At 37.4% G+C, this 17,654-nt stretch overlaps 2 protein-coding genes across 3 annotated transcripts in view; both read right to left on the reverse strand.

Annotated features, from left to right (window-relative positions):
• The window catches only part of dnajc2 (DnaJ (Hsp40) homolog, subfamily C, member 2), an 11,154-nt gene extending 8,883 nt beyond the window's left edge, over window positions 1–2,271 (reverse strand). Inside the window, exons 1-4 of the mRNA XM_079623158.1 lie at window positions 1,963–2,271; window positions 692–882; window positions 418–493; window positions 235–333 (exon numbers count right to left, since the gene is read on the reverse strand). Coding sequence (XP_079479284.1) covers window positions 235–333; window positions 418–493; window positions 692–882; window positions 1,963–2,023 — 427 coding nt within the window. The 5' untranslated portion in view covers window positions 2,024–2,271. The remainder of the gene's footprint in view (window positions 1–234; window positions 334–417; window positions 494–691; window positions 883–1,962) is intronic.
• Window positions 2,272–4,891: 2,620 nt separating this feature from the next.
• Window positions 4,892–15,138, reverse strand: nudt4b (nudix (nucleoside diphosphate linked moiety X)-type motif 4b). 2 transcript variants are annotated; one of them, XM_079622234.1, is made up of 5 exons: window positions 14,492–15,138; window positions 7,191–7,301; window positions 6,980–7,024; window positions 6,789–6,876; window positions 4,892–5,926 (listed from the first exon to the last, which is right to left on the reverse strand). In XM_079622234.1, the coding sequence occupies exons 1-5, from the start codon at window positions 14,585–14,587 to the stop codon at window positions 5,730–5,732; spliced, it is 537 nt and encodes a 178-aa protein (XP_079478360.1). In that variant the 5' UTR covers window positions 14,588–15,138; the 3' UTR covers window positions 4,892–5,729. The 2 variants fall into 2 exon arrangements, with proteins under 2 accessions (XP_079478360.1, XP_079478361.1); XM_079622235.1 differs by having other exon boundaries at window positions 5,217–5,926; window positions 6,789–6,873; window positions 14,492–14,911.
• Window positions 15,139–17,654: the final 2,516 nt, after the last annotated feature.

Genomic DNA, 17,654 nt, shown 5'->3' on the forward strand with positions numbered 1-17,654 from the left:
GTGTGCTTTTCAGAAGGCGGGGCTTCATAGAGACAGGAAGTAAACAGAGCGTTACTGACAGACTGGGAAGAGAGGAGCCGCAACAATGGAGAATGAGGAGAATAATCAACATTCAAGCAGGAAAACCTGTTCTAGTGGAGAAACGACAACATCGGGACTTTGTAAAAGAGCATAACAGGTCCTATAATCATTTTCAGCATTAATTTCACTTATAATAAAGCACTGAAGTCAAACCTTTTGTTATGCAAGTGAAGTAATCATTATCCCCCTCCACGATCTGCTCTCCGGCTGCTTTCCTCTTGTCCGGGTGATGTTTGAGGACCATGGCTTTATCTGAGCACGACAACAGCATGTTACCGCTAAACATCCCGCGTATTCTTTAGTACAGTCGAGAGGACAGGAAAAACAAACACTTACGAGCAGCTTTGATCTGTTTCTGGGTCGCTTTATACCTGACGAGTCGTAGCCCTAAAACAGCGTAGTGATCCTGGTTCTGTAACATCGAGAGAAGCGTGTCAATGCATCCAGTTCACACACACACACACACACACACACACACACACACACACACACACACACACAGAGACACACACACAGAGACACACACACAGAGACACACACACAGAGACACACACACACACACACACACACACACACACACACACACACACACACACACACACACACACACCTTCCAGTCTTTGGGGTCCAGTGTCTTTAGCATTGGATACTCCTCCAGCTGAAGCTCCTCATCCTCCTCTTCCTCAGAAAGCTCCTCCTCTTCCTCCAGCTCTTGAAATGAAGCCGACACATTTCTACTCCTGCGCTTCAGAAACGCCTCGAACCAGCGCCCGACGGGCTCGACCTGCACCTGCACCGAGGCTGCGGCGACACAACACTCATAAACTCCTCGTCCAGTCACTGTTCCACAGGCGCTCGTTTATTTTGAATTTCATTTTATTATATTATCCAAAGAACAGCACAAAATACAGAACAATTACAACTTTGCCACACTAAAATTTATAATATACAATTTTAAAATTGTATTTTTAATACATACACACGTGTGTGTGTGATATATATATACATATACGTGTGTGTGTGTATATATATATATATGTGTGTGTGTGTGTGTGTATATATGCGTGTGTGTGTGTATATATATGTGTGTGTTTGTATATATATATATATGTGTGTGTGTGTGTGTATATATATATATGTGTGTGTGTGTATATATATATATATATGTGTGTGTGTGTATATATATGCGTGTGTGTGTATATATATGCGTGTGTGTGTATATATATGCGTGTGTGTGTATATATATATATATGTGTGTGTGTATATATATATATATGCGTGTGTATATATGTGTGTGTGTGTGTATATATATATATATATGTGTGCGTGTATATGTATATATATATATATATATATATATGTGTGTGTGTGTGATGTGTGTGTGTGTGTGTCTGTGTTTAATATATATATATATATATATATATATATGTGTGTGTGTATAATATATATATATGTGTGTGTGTACATGTACATGCACACACACACGTTCAGTCATTATTATTTAGCATTCCTCAGTATCTACTTATTAAATACTATCTTGCATCTCATTAAATACATCTGCGTATCCTCTAAATTATATACGTTGGATTTTCCAAGCTTTTTTGTTTTCTATACATTTTGGGAATGTTTGACAAACGCTATAACAAAACTGCTCTAAATAAAAATAAAAAGCAAGAAGCATAAAGAAAGTTTGGTGACAGAAAAACCGTATAATTAATCTGAGGTCTAACGGATTCATCGCAGTGACAAAACAGCGCAATACGATCTAAACACATCATCTGCGAATCAACTAAACACTCTTATAAAAATGTGTCCAGATGAGTGTGTGTGTGTGTGTGTGTGTGTGTGATGCTGCAGATTCACACACTCAGTGTGTCTTACCGGCGACGGCGTTATAAAGCTCTGTAAGCTGCCCGTCTAACGCCTCCTTCAGCATCTTCATTAGCTCAGACACACAGACGACACAGAAGAGCTCGCATTCGCAGAAACGAGAGGCTTGATGCTGATATTCTTACGCTGCTGTTTAGCCCGGGTCTCAGATCCACATGGGCCGCGCACAGCTGTCTGCTGGGAAACTGCGTTACACTCACAGTCTTCCGACGCGCAGCGGGGCGACGCTGACATTTGGTTCCGCTTCCACAGATAGTTAGAGGAATTAACCATGCTAACCAAAGTTCCCGCCAATACACCAGTTAACATTATTACTGTAAAACCTTAATACATTAATTTGTCTTTCAAACAATGTAAGAAGCAGAATAAACTTATTTTGTAACGAGAGTGCCCGGATAATTTGACACCACAGGTTTAGTGTATAGTAACAACAAGTCAAAGTCAAACGACGGTATTTTGCTGGTAATTATTATAATATATTCAGAATACAGTAGTCAACATTTGAAGTGGATCGAAACCTTTCATCAAAGTTAGACATGAATTTTGAACAATACCCGTTCTTGTCTTAAAACAACTTTTAAATGACCTTTTTTGATCCACTTCAAATGTTGACTACTGTATATACGTATATATGCATATTTATATATATGTGTGTGTGTGTATATATATATATATATATATATATATATATATATATATATATATATATTATAAGGTTTAAAGATGGCAGATAAATTAGAATTAGCACTAGATTTAACACACAATTAATTTCTGACAATCCAAGCAATTCACATTTCTTCCTTGTAATGTGATACAATCTTTATTGACAAATAAAAATATCCATTATGAACATCTGTACATCAGATTACAGTAAACGTTCAGAAACTGTGGACCCGTTGGCATCTCAGAACAGGTTAGAGACAGTTGTCAAACCTTGTAAATCTCCCTAAACACTCTTCAGGCCTTATGCAGTTTACAGCTCACAAATTCATTGTGAATACCCAGAATATTAGACTGTACATTTTCTGTGGCAAATAACTTCATAACACTCCTGTTTTATAGTTTTACTAAAAGACGTAGTCCATATGTTTTAGGAAATGTACATTTAGTTAGTTTTTTTTTTTAGTTAGTTAGTTTTGCCTTTGACACTTCACATCTCAGTGTAATCTAAAGACAAGTGTAATTTGTACAGTCGCTCGACGCAAATGACAGAACGGCACCAACCTGTTCTTCATCACATATCAAAACACATACGCAACACACACACACACACACACACACACACACACACACACACACACACACACACACACACACACACACACACACACACACACACACACACACACACACACACACACACACACACACACACACACACACACACACACACACACACACACACACACACACACACACACACACACACACACACACAGAACCTAAACCTAAACATGAGCAGGACTGATGTGTGATGTGTTCTGTGTGTGTGAGAGAGAGAGTGTATGTGTTAGTGTGTGTATTCGAGTGTGTGTGTGTGTGTGTGTGTGTGAGAGAGAGAGTGTATGTGTTAGTGTGTGTATTCGAGTGTGTGTGTGTGTGTGTGTGTGAGAGAGAGAGTGTATGTGTTAGTGTGTGTATTCGAGTGTGTGTGTGTGTGTGAGAGAGAGAGTCTATGTGTTAGTGTGTGTATGCGAGTGTGTGTGTGTGTGTGTGTGAGAGAGAGAGAGTGTAAGTGTTAGTGTGTGTGAAAGAGAGAGTGTGTATGTGAGAGAGAGAGTGTGTATGTGTTAGTGTGTCTGTGTGTGTGTGAGTGTGGGCATGTGAGAGTGTATGTGTTAGTGTGTCTATGCGAGTGTGTGTGTGTGTGAGAGAGAGTGTGCATGTGTTAGTGTGTGTATGCGAGTGTGTGTGTGTGAGAGAGAGTGTAAGTGTTAGTGTGTGTGTGTGTGTGTGTGTGTGTGTATGTGTGTGAGCGTTAGAGAGTGTATGTGTTAGTGTGTGTATGCGAGTGTGTGTGTGTGTGAGAGAGAGAATGTGTATGTGTTAGTGTGTGTATGCGAGTGTGTGTGTGTGAGAGAATGTAAGTGTTAATGTGAGAGAGAGTATGTGTTAGTGTGTGTATGCGAGTGTGTGTGTGTGTGTGTGTGTGTGTGTGTGTGTGTGTGTGTGTGTGTGTGTATGCGAGTGTGTGAGAGAGACAGTGCATGTTAGTGTGTGTGTGTGTGTGTGTGTGTGTGTGTGTGTATGCGAGTGCGTGTATGCGAGTGTGTGAGAGAGACAGTGCATGTTAGTGTGTGTGTGTGTGTGTATGCGAGTGTGAGAGAGAGAGAGTGCATGTTAGTGTGTGAGATTATAGCAGAGAAGACCTCACTCTGATCTGAGATCAGCCCACTCACGCAATCACAACAGGAACATCCATTCAGAGCAGCATCCATCAACAAATGTTTATCAGTGTTTGAAAAAACAAAACAATGACAGTACAATATATTGTTAAAGTTCTAAAGGAGGAGAAAGGCACCCAATCCTCAGATCTCGCAGATATTCAAGGCTTTGCAGGCGCCAAAAATTCATCTCACAAAACATTTACAGGTCACTTTTTATCCAAAAAAAGAAAGAAAATAAAGACAATAAAAGAAATTAACACAAATATATATATATTCATATAATGTTATATATATATATATATAACAAAGGAAATGAATCCTACTTAAATGACCATTTTTTATTATACTGTGATCTTAGTTCCCATATTTAATGGATTCTTGTTAGATTCTTATTACTGTAAACGAAAACTGTAATACAACTTTTTAAAATGAAATAAGCATGCACAACAAATAATGTATAAATACTATATATTTTAAATAATATAACTTTATTTTGCACTATAGCAATAATAATAATAAGATTAGTTTTGTTTGAGAGAAGAAAATGTGTCATGAGAATTCTAATGGTCATAAAAATAGGCTTCCTTTCCCTTTAAGTAATTCGATTTTGTATTATTTTGTAGTGAAATATGACCCGTGTGCGTGAGATTCACCCATTAACATTTCTTTCTTTCCACAAAATTCACAGTTCAGGTTTTTTTTTTTTCAAAGTCACCTAAAGAAAGACCTTATAGAAATAGTTAAGAGCAGAAAAGATGAATACATTTGCATTTTAGTTAAAAACCATGATACATTATTTGTCATTTTCAGTCTTTTAGTATATTTACAAACTTTTTCTTTTCTTTTTCTTTTTTTTTTAAATCAAAGCATAAAATGAGTAACTGTGCCCAGATTACGACCATCTTGCTCAGATCTAATAACCCCAGAATCTCACCGACCGGATGCGTTCGGAGATGCGGTTCTCCGGTGCGGAGCAGCAGTGACGGGGCGTTTAAAGGGCTCGTTTTAAAGGGTCGTGACGGCGCTAACAGAGGGAGAGGTCAAGCGCTGAAGCCGCATCGAATCAAACGGACATTCCCTACATCACAATCCAAGAATGCCGAGCTCTGGAGGGGAAAATGGAAGTGCACTTCCATGTAACTGGTTTGTGAAGCTGGTCAATAATGAAGTAAAACAATTCGTTTCCAAAAAACCAACTAAAAAAAAAAAAATTAAGGCATTCTTCACTAAAAATCCCACACAGCCTCAGTAACGACTTTGGTTTGTCCCTCTAAAGAACGTCCCAAAGGTTTCTGAGAGGCGCTGTGTCTCCGGGGAGTGGTGGTTTGGTGTAGACAGGTGTGCTGGTGTGTGTGTGTGTGTGTGCGTGTCCTATCTGCGTGCGGCTGATGCCGGAGCGCTGAACAGTGGTGTGAGGCTGCTGGGGGATGTTTGTGGGAGGAGGAGGTTGCCGTTGTTGGTGGACGGGCGACTGATGCGAAGGCGTCTCAGGTACTCGGCGTGAACCGGTTTGTGGCCCTGCAGGACCTTGATGGCCTCATCGACGGGGAACCACTCCCGCTTACGGCCTACGGGACAAACACTCTAGCGTTAGCACAATACAACGGCAAATCTGGCAAATATTAGTATGATACAATTACAAATGTGTGGTGAGGTCCAACGCTCTAAAGGTGGTACGGTTTTTAAGGTGTTTTTTAAGGTGGAATTTTTGCTATTAAAACTAGACATTTACAGAAAGTCTTTGAAAAGACTTTGACTTTTAAAGTACTTTTACTCTGTAAAGACTTTGACTTTTACGCAGGATTCTGAAAATCGTGACATTTGTGTTAAATCGTCCTGAAGAAAACCATGACCTTGTGTCCGTTTGGATTGTTCTTAAATCATTCTTTAAACATAGATCATCATTATGCATTAGTGTTTGAATTAAATGAAATTAAACTGTAAAATAAAATACAACACTCAGGCATGAGAATTTGAGGGATTAGTTCAATTAAATTGAATAATAAAATACAATACAAATAAATAAAACAGTGTTGAGAATTTGACTGATTGATCAAATAAAATATTAAAATACAATCAAATAAAATAGAATTTTAGAGGTTAATTAAATTATATAAAATAATACAATTCAATGTTATACAATAAAATAAAATAATCATGGGAATTTGAGAGATTAAGTAAAAAAATAAAATAATAAAATAAAGCAGTCATGAGAATGAGAGATAATTAAAATACAATAATGAGAATATGAGGGGTAAATGAACACACACACACACACACACACACACACACACACACACACACACACACACACACACACACACACACACACACACACACACACACACACACACACACACACACACACACACACACACACACACACACACACACACACACACACACACACACACACACACACACACACACCAATATTGACGGAGTCCTCCCAGTCCTCCAGCGTCTCCGTGACCGTCAGCACATACACGTACGTCCGGTGTTTCCGGTCCTGGTTCTGCTGTTGTTGAAAAATAAACTATATCAGCATGAGGGACTGTAATCACATCATCTCATGATACATCAATTCAGGAGTCTAAACCGTCCAATCAGAAGAGCCGTACCTCAAACACGCCGAGCAAACGTCCCAATTTACCCTTCACACCAGCCTGAGGGAGAGAGATAGGATCAAATCCACAACAATCCTTCATCTAGCCGTGAGATTCTGGCGAATATCATCAAACTCTTCACCTCACTGAATATGAACATCAATCAAAACAGCGTCTGCTAAATGAGTAAATGTAGATGTGAAGTGATAATGATGTGTAGTCGCACCTCCTCAAAGACCTCCCGAACCGCAGCTCCACAGGGCTCCTCCTCCGGCTCCATTCCTCCTCCGGGAACGATCCACTGATCCGGGTTTCTGCTGCTGCTGACCAGCAACACCTGCGGGAACAGAACAGAACAGGGTCAGGCCCAGACAACTGATGTTAGAGCTGCACAATAATACACAATTGTCAAAGTGTGGTTTTTCTGATTAAAATGTGATAATTGTGAAATGTGAAAATAAAAAATAAAAGGTTTGCTGTGCTTGTTTGTGTCTGCACAATTTGGATATATGTATTTATTAATATGAGTGTTGTCAATATCAATATTGTTATTGTAGTTTTATTTATATACTGTTTTTAATAGAGTTTTTATTAATGCTTTGAATTAGCTTTTAATTTTTATATTTTCACGTTTCATTTTTATTTCAGTTCAAATAAATGATGTGCTTTTGTCAATTTGATTAGTTTTGTTCTTTCATATATAGCCTATATATGACAATTTCAGTTTTTATTTATGTCCAAGTAGTAATTTTTGTGCTTCAAACTTAAAGGTGCTCTAAGCGATCTCGCACGTTTTTTAGGCCAAAACATTTTTTTTTCACATACCGCAAACATCTCCTCACTATCCGCTAGCTGCCTATCCCCTGAACACACTGTAAAAACACGCGGTCTCTGCAGAGAGCCCAAGCTCCACAAACAAACTGAGCAATAAACAGAGCAACCCGCAGCACGAAACATAACAAACTGTTCCAGCCAATAACCAACAAGAATGATGTGGGGTGGGGTTTGGGGGGTTATTGTGTGGATGAGGAGGAGGGAGGGTCTAGCTAGCCTCCGTTTTGTTTGATAATAATTCAAACATCAACAAGAGGTTACGCCAACCGAGATCGCTTAGAGCACCTTTAACAAGGACAACATTTAGCTTTTCATATTTTATTTCAGCTTTATTTTAATTAACATAAATTAAATTATGTTTTCCAAATTGTAGCCTACACTTTTATTTGCCGATACAATAACATTCTAACCTATAGATTAACACAAATAATGGTGTGGAAAAAATGTATAAATATTTTATCTATTTTTAAAGTGGGGGTTTGGGTTCAATTATTGCTGTATATTTAAAATAATTAATAAACGGTATCCATTTTGAATAATATAATAATCAAAAAAGGGGTTTTAATAGTTTTAGTTAACGATAATAACCCTGGAGTGAGTGACTTTTGACAGATGGACGCAGCAGAACTGCAATCTTGCTCTCTGATTGGCCCTCAGGTGTCTTCTGCACTAAGAGGATTGTGGGATTGATGGTGGTGGTGGCACAGTGACATCATCACATGCGTCTGACAAGTTCATGACACTTGTTGTCTGGGGTTATTTTTTACACGGTCTGCTTTCTTAAAGGTCTCCATCAGATTCAAGGCTGGAGTTTGTGTCACAGAAACCACAAAGGAAACCCAGCAAGCAATAGCCGTCATTTCCCCGTCTGTGTTAACTATAGACCCGATATAGTCCAAAATAACCTTGAATTTGGTTACGGTACATGCCGTTTTTGCCAACATAACTTGCGAGATGTATGATATTCCATCATGTAAGCAAAGTCAACAGTGATAACAAGGTGTTTGGTTTCATTTCTTCACTCATTTAATTTCTTTATCTAATTGATGACTAGTCTATTCTTGGGATATGGTTAGACGTCTATTACATTTTCACTGACAGCCCAAATTTTGCCTTGTTTTAGCCGAGACGCCAGGAGTGTGTTTAAACGTCTTTTAAATGCAAAATTGATTTCATACGTGGCATCTTAAGGTTGTGTGTTCAGAGTTCCTCTGTTTGCGTTGCTGTTTTCTTGAAACATGTTAGTCCAGTTCTGGTTTCCCAGGGTCCGTCACACATGACCATCAGCTTAAGCTACAGAAGAGCTTGTTCTCACACACACACACACACACACACACACACACACACACACTCAACAAAACAACCACGACCTGTGTATTCCTGTTACTGTGATGATGAAGTACAATACCATACAGTTTAGGAAAAGTGGATGACAAAGAAACCTCTTCTCTTGTACAAACAGGTTTGAGAATAACTCAACCACAACCTGTAATTTACAGTCCCATAATTCCACCCTGCTGAAAACATGTCCATATCACCTTTGACCCCAAAACACCACGAATAAAACCAGGATAATGTGCAGACACACAGGCATATCATCGCTGACAGGGGTTTCTTTGACTCACTCCATGGTGGTTTACCAAATAAATAAACAAGTCAAACTAGACGGCTGTGTAAGATTAGATTATATGTTGCATATTATGCATAAAACCTCGTTATAAGTGCATAATGGCATTATTTCTATGACAAATAAGTACATTTTCAAATTCTCATTACTGTAATGTTTTTTCTGATCCTCAAAGGTGATTGTAATTACTGTTCTCTTCTTTTTACAAAAAGCAATCAGAATAAATTAAAGGTAGTGAAACAAACAGTGCCGTGCTGCTGCTGGGTAAATTATTCACTATTTAAATTATATATCATTGGGAGTTTTTTCACATTATTCACCTTGACAACACAAATCACAGCATTTACCACTTTCTTTAAAAGAGGAAAATAGAGGGAATGATTATGTTGGTCAGAAGAGAGAAAGATGTCAAATAATAGAAACACAACTCATTTTGTGTAATTTAATGCCTAATATAACACAAAGTATAGTGTTAGAAATTGGTTTTATTAATAAATATCGTGATGTTAACTGTGGACACGCATAGAAAAGTGAAAAGGCTCCATGACTACTTGTTATGATCCATCAATTCCTGATGGACAAAATCCATTTTTTATGACTGTAGTAAAATGTACTGTGAATGTCATTATTAAGAGGTTCTCCATGACGCATTAATGACGTTTGTAATGATAAGTAAGTGTGTGCAGAACATGAATCATCAGGTGTCTAATTGAATCACACTTATTTCCAGCTGTGTCGTATTGATTAGGAGTTTAATGCACAAGCACAACAGACACGGCTGGTTTCTGCATGTAAAAGCACCGCAGCAGAACTATCGTCAGTCATATCGGGATGAATAGGATTACATTCCCACATCGTCCCGGAGCCGGTGGAGATCACAGGCGCTTTAGGGACTTTCAGCCGAGCGCCATGACCTTATTACAAGGACAAACCCCGGAGCAGTCTGGGGTCAAGAGTCCCGTTTGAGGACACAATAGTGGGAATCTGATGTGATCTTCAGCCCTTATTGACCCGACCACACCACAAATAGACCACACCACACCACACCACATCACTGAAATACTATTATTCATATTTATGAATCAGTTTTATTTTTAGATTTTCCATTTTCATTGTGATTTTAGGTAAAGTTTTTGTAATTTTGTTAGAGTATTTTTTTTCTCTCTCTCTCTCTCTCTCTCTCTCTCTCTCTCTCTCTCTCTCTCTCTCTCTCTCTCTCTCTCTCTCTCTCTCTCTCTCTATATATATAGAGAGAGAGAGAGAGAGATACATTTCTCATTTTAATTTAGTTTAACTTGATGTACTAAAATAGCTAAAACTGAAATAAAAATGAACAAGTTATAGCCTATATATAAAACTTGTTCATTTTTATTTTAGTACATCAAGTTAAACTAAATTAAAATGAGAAATGTCTTTTGCAACTAGCTGAAAAAATATAAATATATATATATAATTTTTAAGTTACAAGGTCTCATTTGTTAACCTTAGTTTACTGTATTAACTAACATAAACTAACAATGAGCAGTACACTTGTTACAGTATTTATTCATCTTTGTTATGCTAATGTTAGTTAATAAAATAAATAGTCTAAACTAAATGTATTAGTTTTATAACATTTACACATAATGTATTAGTAAATACTTAAATAAACATGAACGAAGATAAATAAATGCTGTAGAATCATGAAAGTAGTTAACTAATGATAACTAATGAAAAGTGTTACCAGTGTTTCTTATGGTTTTAGTTTAATGGATTATAATAACCCTGAAATAGCCCCCCCCCCCCCCCCCCCAAAAAAAAAAAAAAAAACTTATCAATATCATCACTTAATAAAAGGTTGAAACACTTCCTGAGTGTGTAAAGTAATCATGTGACTATTTTATCAGTAGCATGTCAGAGTTATTTGAAATCTGCTGTATGTTTACAGTAACTCAGAGGAAAGCAGGGCTGTATTTAATCATAAACAGCGGCGCATGATGCTAAATTATGTAACGCAGTGGCATTTGTCCTTAGTCACCTGTAGCTAACAGGCATTCTGGGAGAAGCATTTGTACTATAGACAAACCACTGTTTAAAGGGGAGGTTGAATATGATTTCACTTTTCTAACTGTAGTTAGTGTGTGATGTTGCTGTTTGAACATAAACAACATCTGCAAAGTTACAACGCTCAAAGTTCAGAGCAAAGGGAGATATTTGCTTTTAAAGAAATCGTTTTTTAAGGACTACAACAAACGGCTGGAAGGAACTACACGACATTCCTCCCGGGTTAGTGACATCATGAACCCTAGAATTTACAAAAACCCCGCCCCCTGAACGCGATTTATAGATTATCAAGACAGAATATGCTAATCAATGACTAGAAGATAACTACACATAAGCTACATAAATTCACCAACTAACCATTCAGAAATGTTGTCACTTCTTCTTGAGTCTCTCCATCTTTCTGACTTCGCTTTGAACATAAAAGGCTAAAAGTTTTTGAAATTATTGAAGCTCCGCCCCAGACACAAAAACGGTGCGTTTTCGCTCACCCTCAAAAAGAGACAACTTTAACATGCTATATAAAAATATCTGTGGGGTGTTTTGAGCTAAAACTTCACACACACACACTGGGGACATCAGAGACTTATTTTACATCTTGTGAAAAGGACCACCCCTTTGAATTCTCCTAACACACTCTTGCCGTTGCGAGTGTATGAAGTGAGCGGAGCGGGAGGGGGTTTGACTGGAGCGCTCCTGATCCTCTGCCCTCCTCTCGCCCGCTTTCACCCCGACACAAAGGGCAGCCATTTCAGACGAGTTCCCCTCGCTCACACACACACACACACTGACTGCGGATCAGCCTGGAGTTGGCACGCTGTGCCAGGAATGTGTGTGTGGAGCTGGTCTGAGATCAGCGGGTGAGATGCGCAGAAACCCCAGATTTACTCCAGCAATCCCACACAACAACTCAGATTCTTCTGTCCGGTCACTTGGATACAAGGAACGAGAGAAACCTCTGACACAAAACTAACACTCTGCAGGTTTATGGTGCCATTAATTATTTACAAGATGCACTCAAGACTTTACTGGTCACCTACAAGATAATTAAAACCTTTTACTGCATGCATTTGTGTTTTACTATATATGCATCGCACATTTAACACAAAAACTGCACTGTACAACATTATTTTTCAAAGTATAAAGATTATTAGAGTATTTCAGTCTTTCTAATTCAAAATTTCATGTTTAAGTCAATGTGCTTCTTATTTATAAAATGTACTAGCAATTTCTGAATGTTTCAAAGTAAATCCTAAAAACAACAACTTTTTTTTCAGTGTTGCCCTCATAAAAAGCAATGCCTTTATCCTCGGCTTATATAGAGATCCGAACAACATCCGAAATGGATCAATATGTGCTTTTTTAAATTGTAATTCTTCTAAAGTGTCATATGCCAGAGAGCTGCATGTCTTTTCATGACAGGGTTTTCTTGGAAGTACTAACCTGAATATGCAGAAACTCAGAGCTGCAGTCTGACGTGCTTTTATTGCATAACTGCACTACGGAAGCCCAGTGACCGACAGTCTAAAGTGCCTTTAAAGGGATAGTTCACTTTAAAATTAAAATTCTGTCATCATTTACTCACCCTCAAGTTGTTTCAAACCTGTATTACTTTATTTCTTCTGCTGAACACAAAGATATTTTGAAGAATGTCAGTAACCAAACAGTAGTCTGTACCCATTGACTTCCATAGTATTTTTTTTTCCTACTATGGAAGTCAATGGGTACAGACTACTGTTTGGTTACTGACATTCTTCAAAATATCTTTCTTTGTGTTCAGCAGAATAAATAAATTAATACAGGTTTGAAACAACTTGAGGGTGAGTAAATGATGACAGAATTTTAATTTTAAAGTGAACTATCCCTTTAATTCATGGGTAACAAGTCATAGTGACGGCCGGAGCGAGGATATGGATGGATGGAAAAGAAAAGGTTCACTCCAGTTTTCTAATGCAGTTGAAACAGGTTTACATGACTAATTATGATCGCTGGGATTTTGGCCTGTCCAGCGTTGTGTGACAGAGATTACAGATGAGAGCTAAATAACCAGATGTGCTCTAGAGATTACGCTGTGCTGTGATCTGAACAGTCACACACACACACACACACACACGCATGCTGCAGAAACTTCACTTTCTGAGAACACCTGACAGTGTGACAAACTGATCTCAGATCACTTCCAAATGTAAACAGGCATAATGCAATATTTGTTTGTGTGATGTGCTGTGATTTTCAAGTGGGAATAATCAAATCAAAATCATAAATATTAAACATATATACATGTGTATACACACACACACACACACACTATATAAACACAAACTTTTATGTTAGATCTAGATGTGATTAATTGATCAATTTATGTATCCATCCATCTAAGATGAAACCGCACAGATGTACTAGATCAGGGATCAGAGGAGTGGAAAAGTCTAAAGAAAAACAGTTTAAAAGAAATCTAAAATTAAAAAATATTACATAATAAGATAACTCAGTAGACAAAATTAGAATAACTCAGTGAACAAAATAAAAATGTGCTTAAAAAAAATATAAGTTAGTTAATAATATATTATATTAAAATGAACGAATACTTTTTTTAAAATTAATAATATAAATAAAATTAGATTCAAATTAAATAAATAAACATACAAAAAATAATGCATTTAACAGTAACGTACATAACCACAGTGAGTAGAAAATAAATAAATATATAGCTTGATAGAAACTATTTTTAGATTTTTTCAGAGTAAATATTGGGTGTATATTAATAAAGATGGATGCCTTTTATATTTTAGGATGGGGTCAACCAGGTTGATCATATTCGGGGGTCCTTGATCGAAAACCCCTGTACTAGATGACATCACATGACACCTGATTTATAGCCCTCATATACAGTATACACACACACACATATATACTCTGTATGTTGTCATATATTCCGACTGGGACTCAGGTGAACGGCACGGTGCGTGTTGATACACGGATTTATCATCGGAGCATCATGTCTGGTTTAGATAATATCTCCGTACCTCATCCTCCCGTTCGTTCTTGAAGCACAGGCACGCCGCCCGCCGCTTGAATCCCTCCCGGTCGTACGTTCGCGTCTGGTTCGGTTTGAACTTCATGCTGAAATCCTGTCGGTCCTTCGGTTGATATATATCCGACCGCCGGTCACTAATGCTCCGTGAACGGCCCGAGCTCCGTGAGTCACCACCGACGGTCAGGAAGACGGACCAGTACCGGGCTGGACCGAGCCTACGGGTTAGCGTTGGTTTAAAATCCAATTTAAAGCATTCCTCCGCGTTTAGTCCGGTAAATTCGATTCGTTAACGACAACTCTGCATTCCGCTACCCATCCCCAGGTCAAAATATCTTGTCTTCCCCCGGTATATATACGTGTGTGTGTGGTGGGCCGGGTGCGAAATTACTAACGGTGGTATGTTGACGGCTTGCTCCTTAATATTCATAAGTTAAACCGTTAGCATTGGAAGGTTACCAGGCAACGTCAGCATACATTAACCAACGGCGTTCACCATTGGAAGGCAATGCCGCGACGTCACCATCAACTAATTAATATACATGAGCAACACCTTCCTCGTAGTAGGATTTGTTCTCCGTCAGGCGGGTCCGTGAACTGCGATCACACAAGTCCGTTACTGCATTACTGCGTGGCCTCCTGTCACATATCCCGCGGATATATATATATGACAGAGAGTATGATCTTTTACTGGTAATTTAAGAAGAGTTGTTTAGACCAAACACGTAATTTGAGTAAACTGTATTTAACGGTAGAAGGCCGACCACAAAAAAAAAAAAAAAAAAAAAACACAAATCAGTTTAGTCACGTGTGTTTCGACAAAATATGTAGGCTATATTAAGAATTATACAAATAAAGTAATGCAGAAAATAATATTAAATTAATACTGTGCACCATTCCCAATGTAATGAGGATTCAATGTAAAAGAAAAAGAAAAAAAGTACCATGGTAATACCATGTTTTTCCCCCCCTCTAATGTAATGCTAAGTGGGTACTGGACTTTGGCATACAGATACCGATCTGATTAAATTATGATTGTTGACATCGATTAACTTTGACAAGAAAAGTATTTTCTGTGTAATCAATGTGCAAACAGGATGAAGAATGCCGTTATCAGATTTGAGTGTCACCTTTAATGATAAACACTCATTACTTTTACACAATATTTTTCAATGTGGGTTTAATCTTAAAATCATTTGTACTTGGACATTTGACTCAAACCCAAATAGTTACTTATAGATCTGACTTGAGATTTGCCCTGGAATGCATTATAATCTTTCTTGACACTAATACATTTCAAGTGAATACATTGTTTTTGACATCTAACCTGAGACAGACAGACAGATGCACACATCCCTGCAGTCGTCATGCGTTTAATGAGTGAATTACAGACATCTGGGTTAGTGAGTAAACTAGTGTCATGAACCATGATGACACAGACTACTAGAACCTCAAACATGGGTCAAACTCATTAATCACATTAATCAGACAGCAGCATAATGGAAATAAACGTTTGCCATCGGCTTTCAGCTCCACAGATTCTGAGACAGATCAGAGAAGAGTGAATCTGTTCACGGCCTTAATAGGATTACATGGATCTGATCAGAGCAACATCTGCACACTCACTGAACGTGACTTTTCATTCACATTTATTGAATAACAGAGTTGCTGTTTATAATAAAGTTGTTGTTTTAGTAGAATCAGAAATTAACTCCCATCTTAACAAGGTTTACTGGTCAGAAATATTAATCAGCGCTAAAACAGACTAACTAGTAAATAGTAGCCTATTTATGACCGTATACAAACCGCCAAGTTATACTCTACCGTAATGGTAGCCATTCAGACACTGCAGATTCACAATTCTGACTCTTTTTTTTTGTAAATCTGAAATTTTTTCTGCAATTTATAATTTTGACTTTTATAATTGCAGGTTTATGACTAACAACTGTTTTTTCTCTCTCGCAATTGCGAGTTTTATTTCTTGCGATTCTGACTTTTTCTGTTTATATCTTGCGATTCTGACTTTTTCTGTTTATATCTTGCGATTCTGACTTTTTCTGTTTATATCTTGCGATTCTGACTTTTTCTGTTTATATCTTGCGATTCTGACTTTTTCTGTTTATATCTTGCGATTCTGACTTTTTCTGTTTATATCTTGCGATTCTGACATTTTTCTCGCAATTGCAATTTATGAAATGCAATTCTGACTTTTTTTGTTTATATCCTGCGATTCTGACTTTTTTCTCACAACTGAAAGATTATAACTACTGACTTTTTTCTCACAATTACAAGTTTATTTCTTGTGATTTTGACTTTTCTCACAATTGCGAATTTATTTCTTGCGATTCTGACTTTTCGCAATTGCGAGTTTATATCTTGCGATTCTGACTTTTTTCGCAATTGCGAGTTTATAACTAATGATTCAGTCTTTTTTTTCTCACAATTACAAGTTTATTTCTTGTGATTTTGACTTTTCTCACAATTGCGAGTTTATTTCTTGTGATTTTGACTTTTCTCACAATTGCGAATTTATTTCTTGCGATTCTGACTTTTCGCAATTGCGAGTTTATATCTTGCGATTCTGACTTTTTTCGCAATTGCGAGTTTATAACTAATGATTCAGTCTTTTTTTTCTCACAATTACGAGTTTATTTCTTGTGATTTTGACTTTTCACACAATTGCGAGTTTATTTCTTGTGATTCTGACTTTTTTCGCAATTGCAAATTTATTTCTTGCAATTCTGACTTTTCTCGCAATTGCGAGTTTATAACTAATGATTCAGACTTTTTTTCTCACAATTACGAGTTTATTTCTTGTGATTTTGACTTTTAACACAATTGCGAATTTATTACTTGCAATTCTGACTTTTCTCGCAATTGCGAGTTTATAACTAATGATTCTGACTTTTTTTCTCACAATTACTCATTTATTTCTTGCGATTCTGACTTTTTGCGAGTTTATTTCTTGCGATTCTGACTTTTCTCGCAACTGTGAGTTTATATCTTGCGATTCTGACTTTTCTCGCAACTGTGAGTTTATATCTTGCGATTCTGACTTTTTTTCTCGCAAATGCAATGAGTAGTGTTGTCAAAAGTACCAATTTCGGTACTGAAATTAAAAAAAATGTGACGACACCAGCATTTCCCTCTAGCAT

Source organism: Phoxinus phoxinus, assembly GCF_949152265.1.
Source record: "Phoxinus phoxinus genome assembly, chromosome: 9".
NCBI classification, from domain to species: domain Eukaryota; kingdom Metazoa; phylum Chordata; class Actinopteri; order Cypriniformes; family Leuciscidae; genus Phoxinus; species Phoxinus phoxinus.

Coding starts and splice junctions, on each gene's coding strand:
- nudt4b (XM_079622234.1), bottom strand. CDS start 14,587: ATGAAGTTCAAACCGAACCAGACGCGAACGTACGACCGGGAGGGATTC. Junction 7,025..7,190: donor TTCGGGAGGTCTTTGAGGAG/GTGCGACTACAC, acceptor TCTCTCCCTCAG/GCTGGTGTGAAGGGTAAATT. Junction 6,877..6,979: donor GTTTGCTCGGCGTGTTTGAG/GTACGGCTCTTC, acceptor TTTCAACAACAG/CAGAACCAGGACCGGAAACA.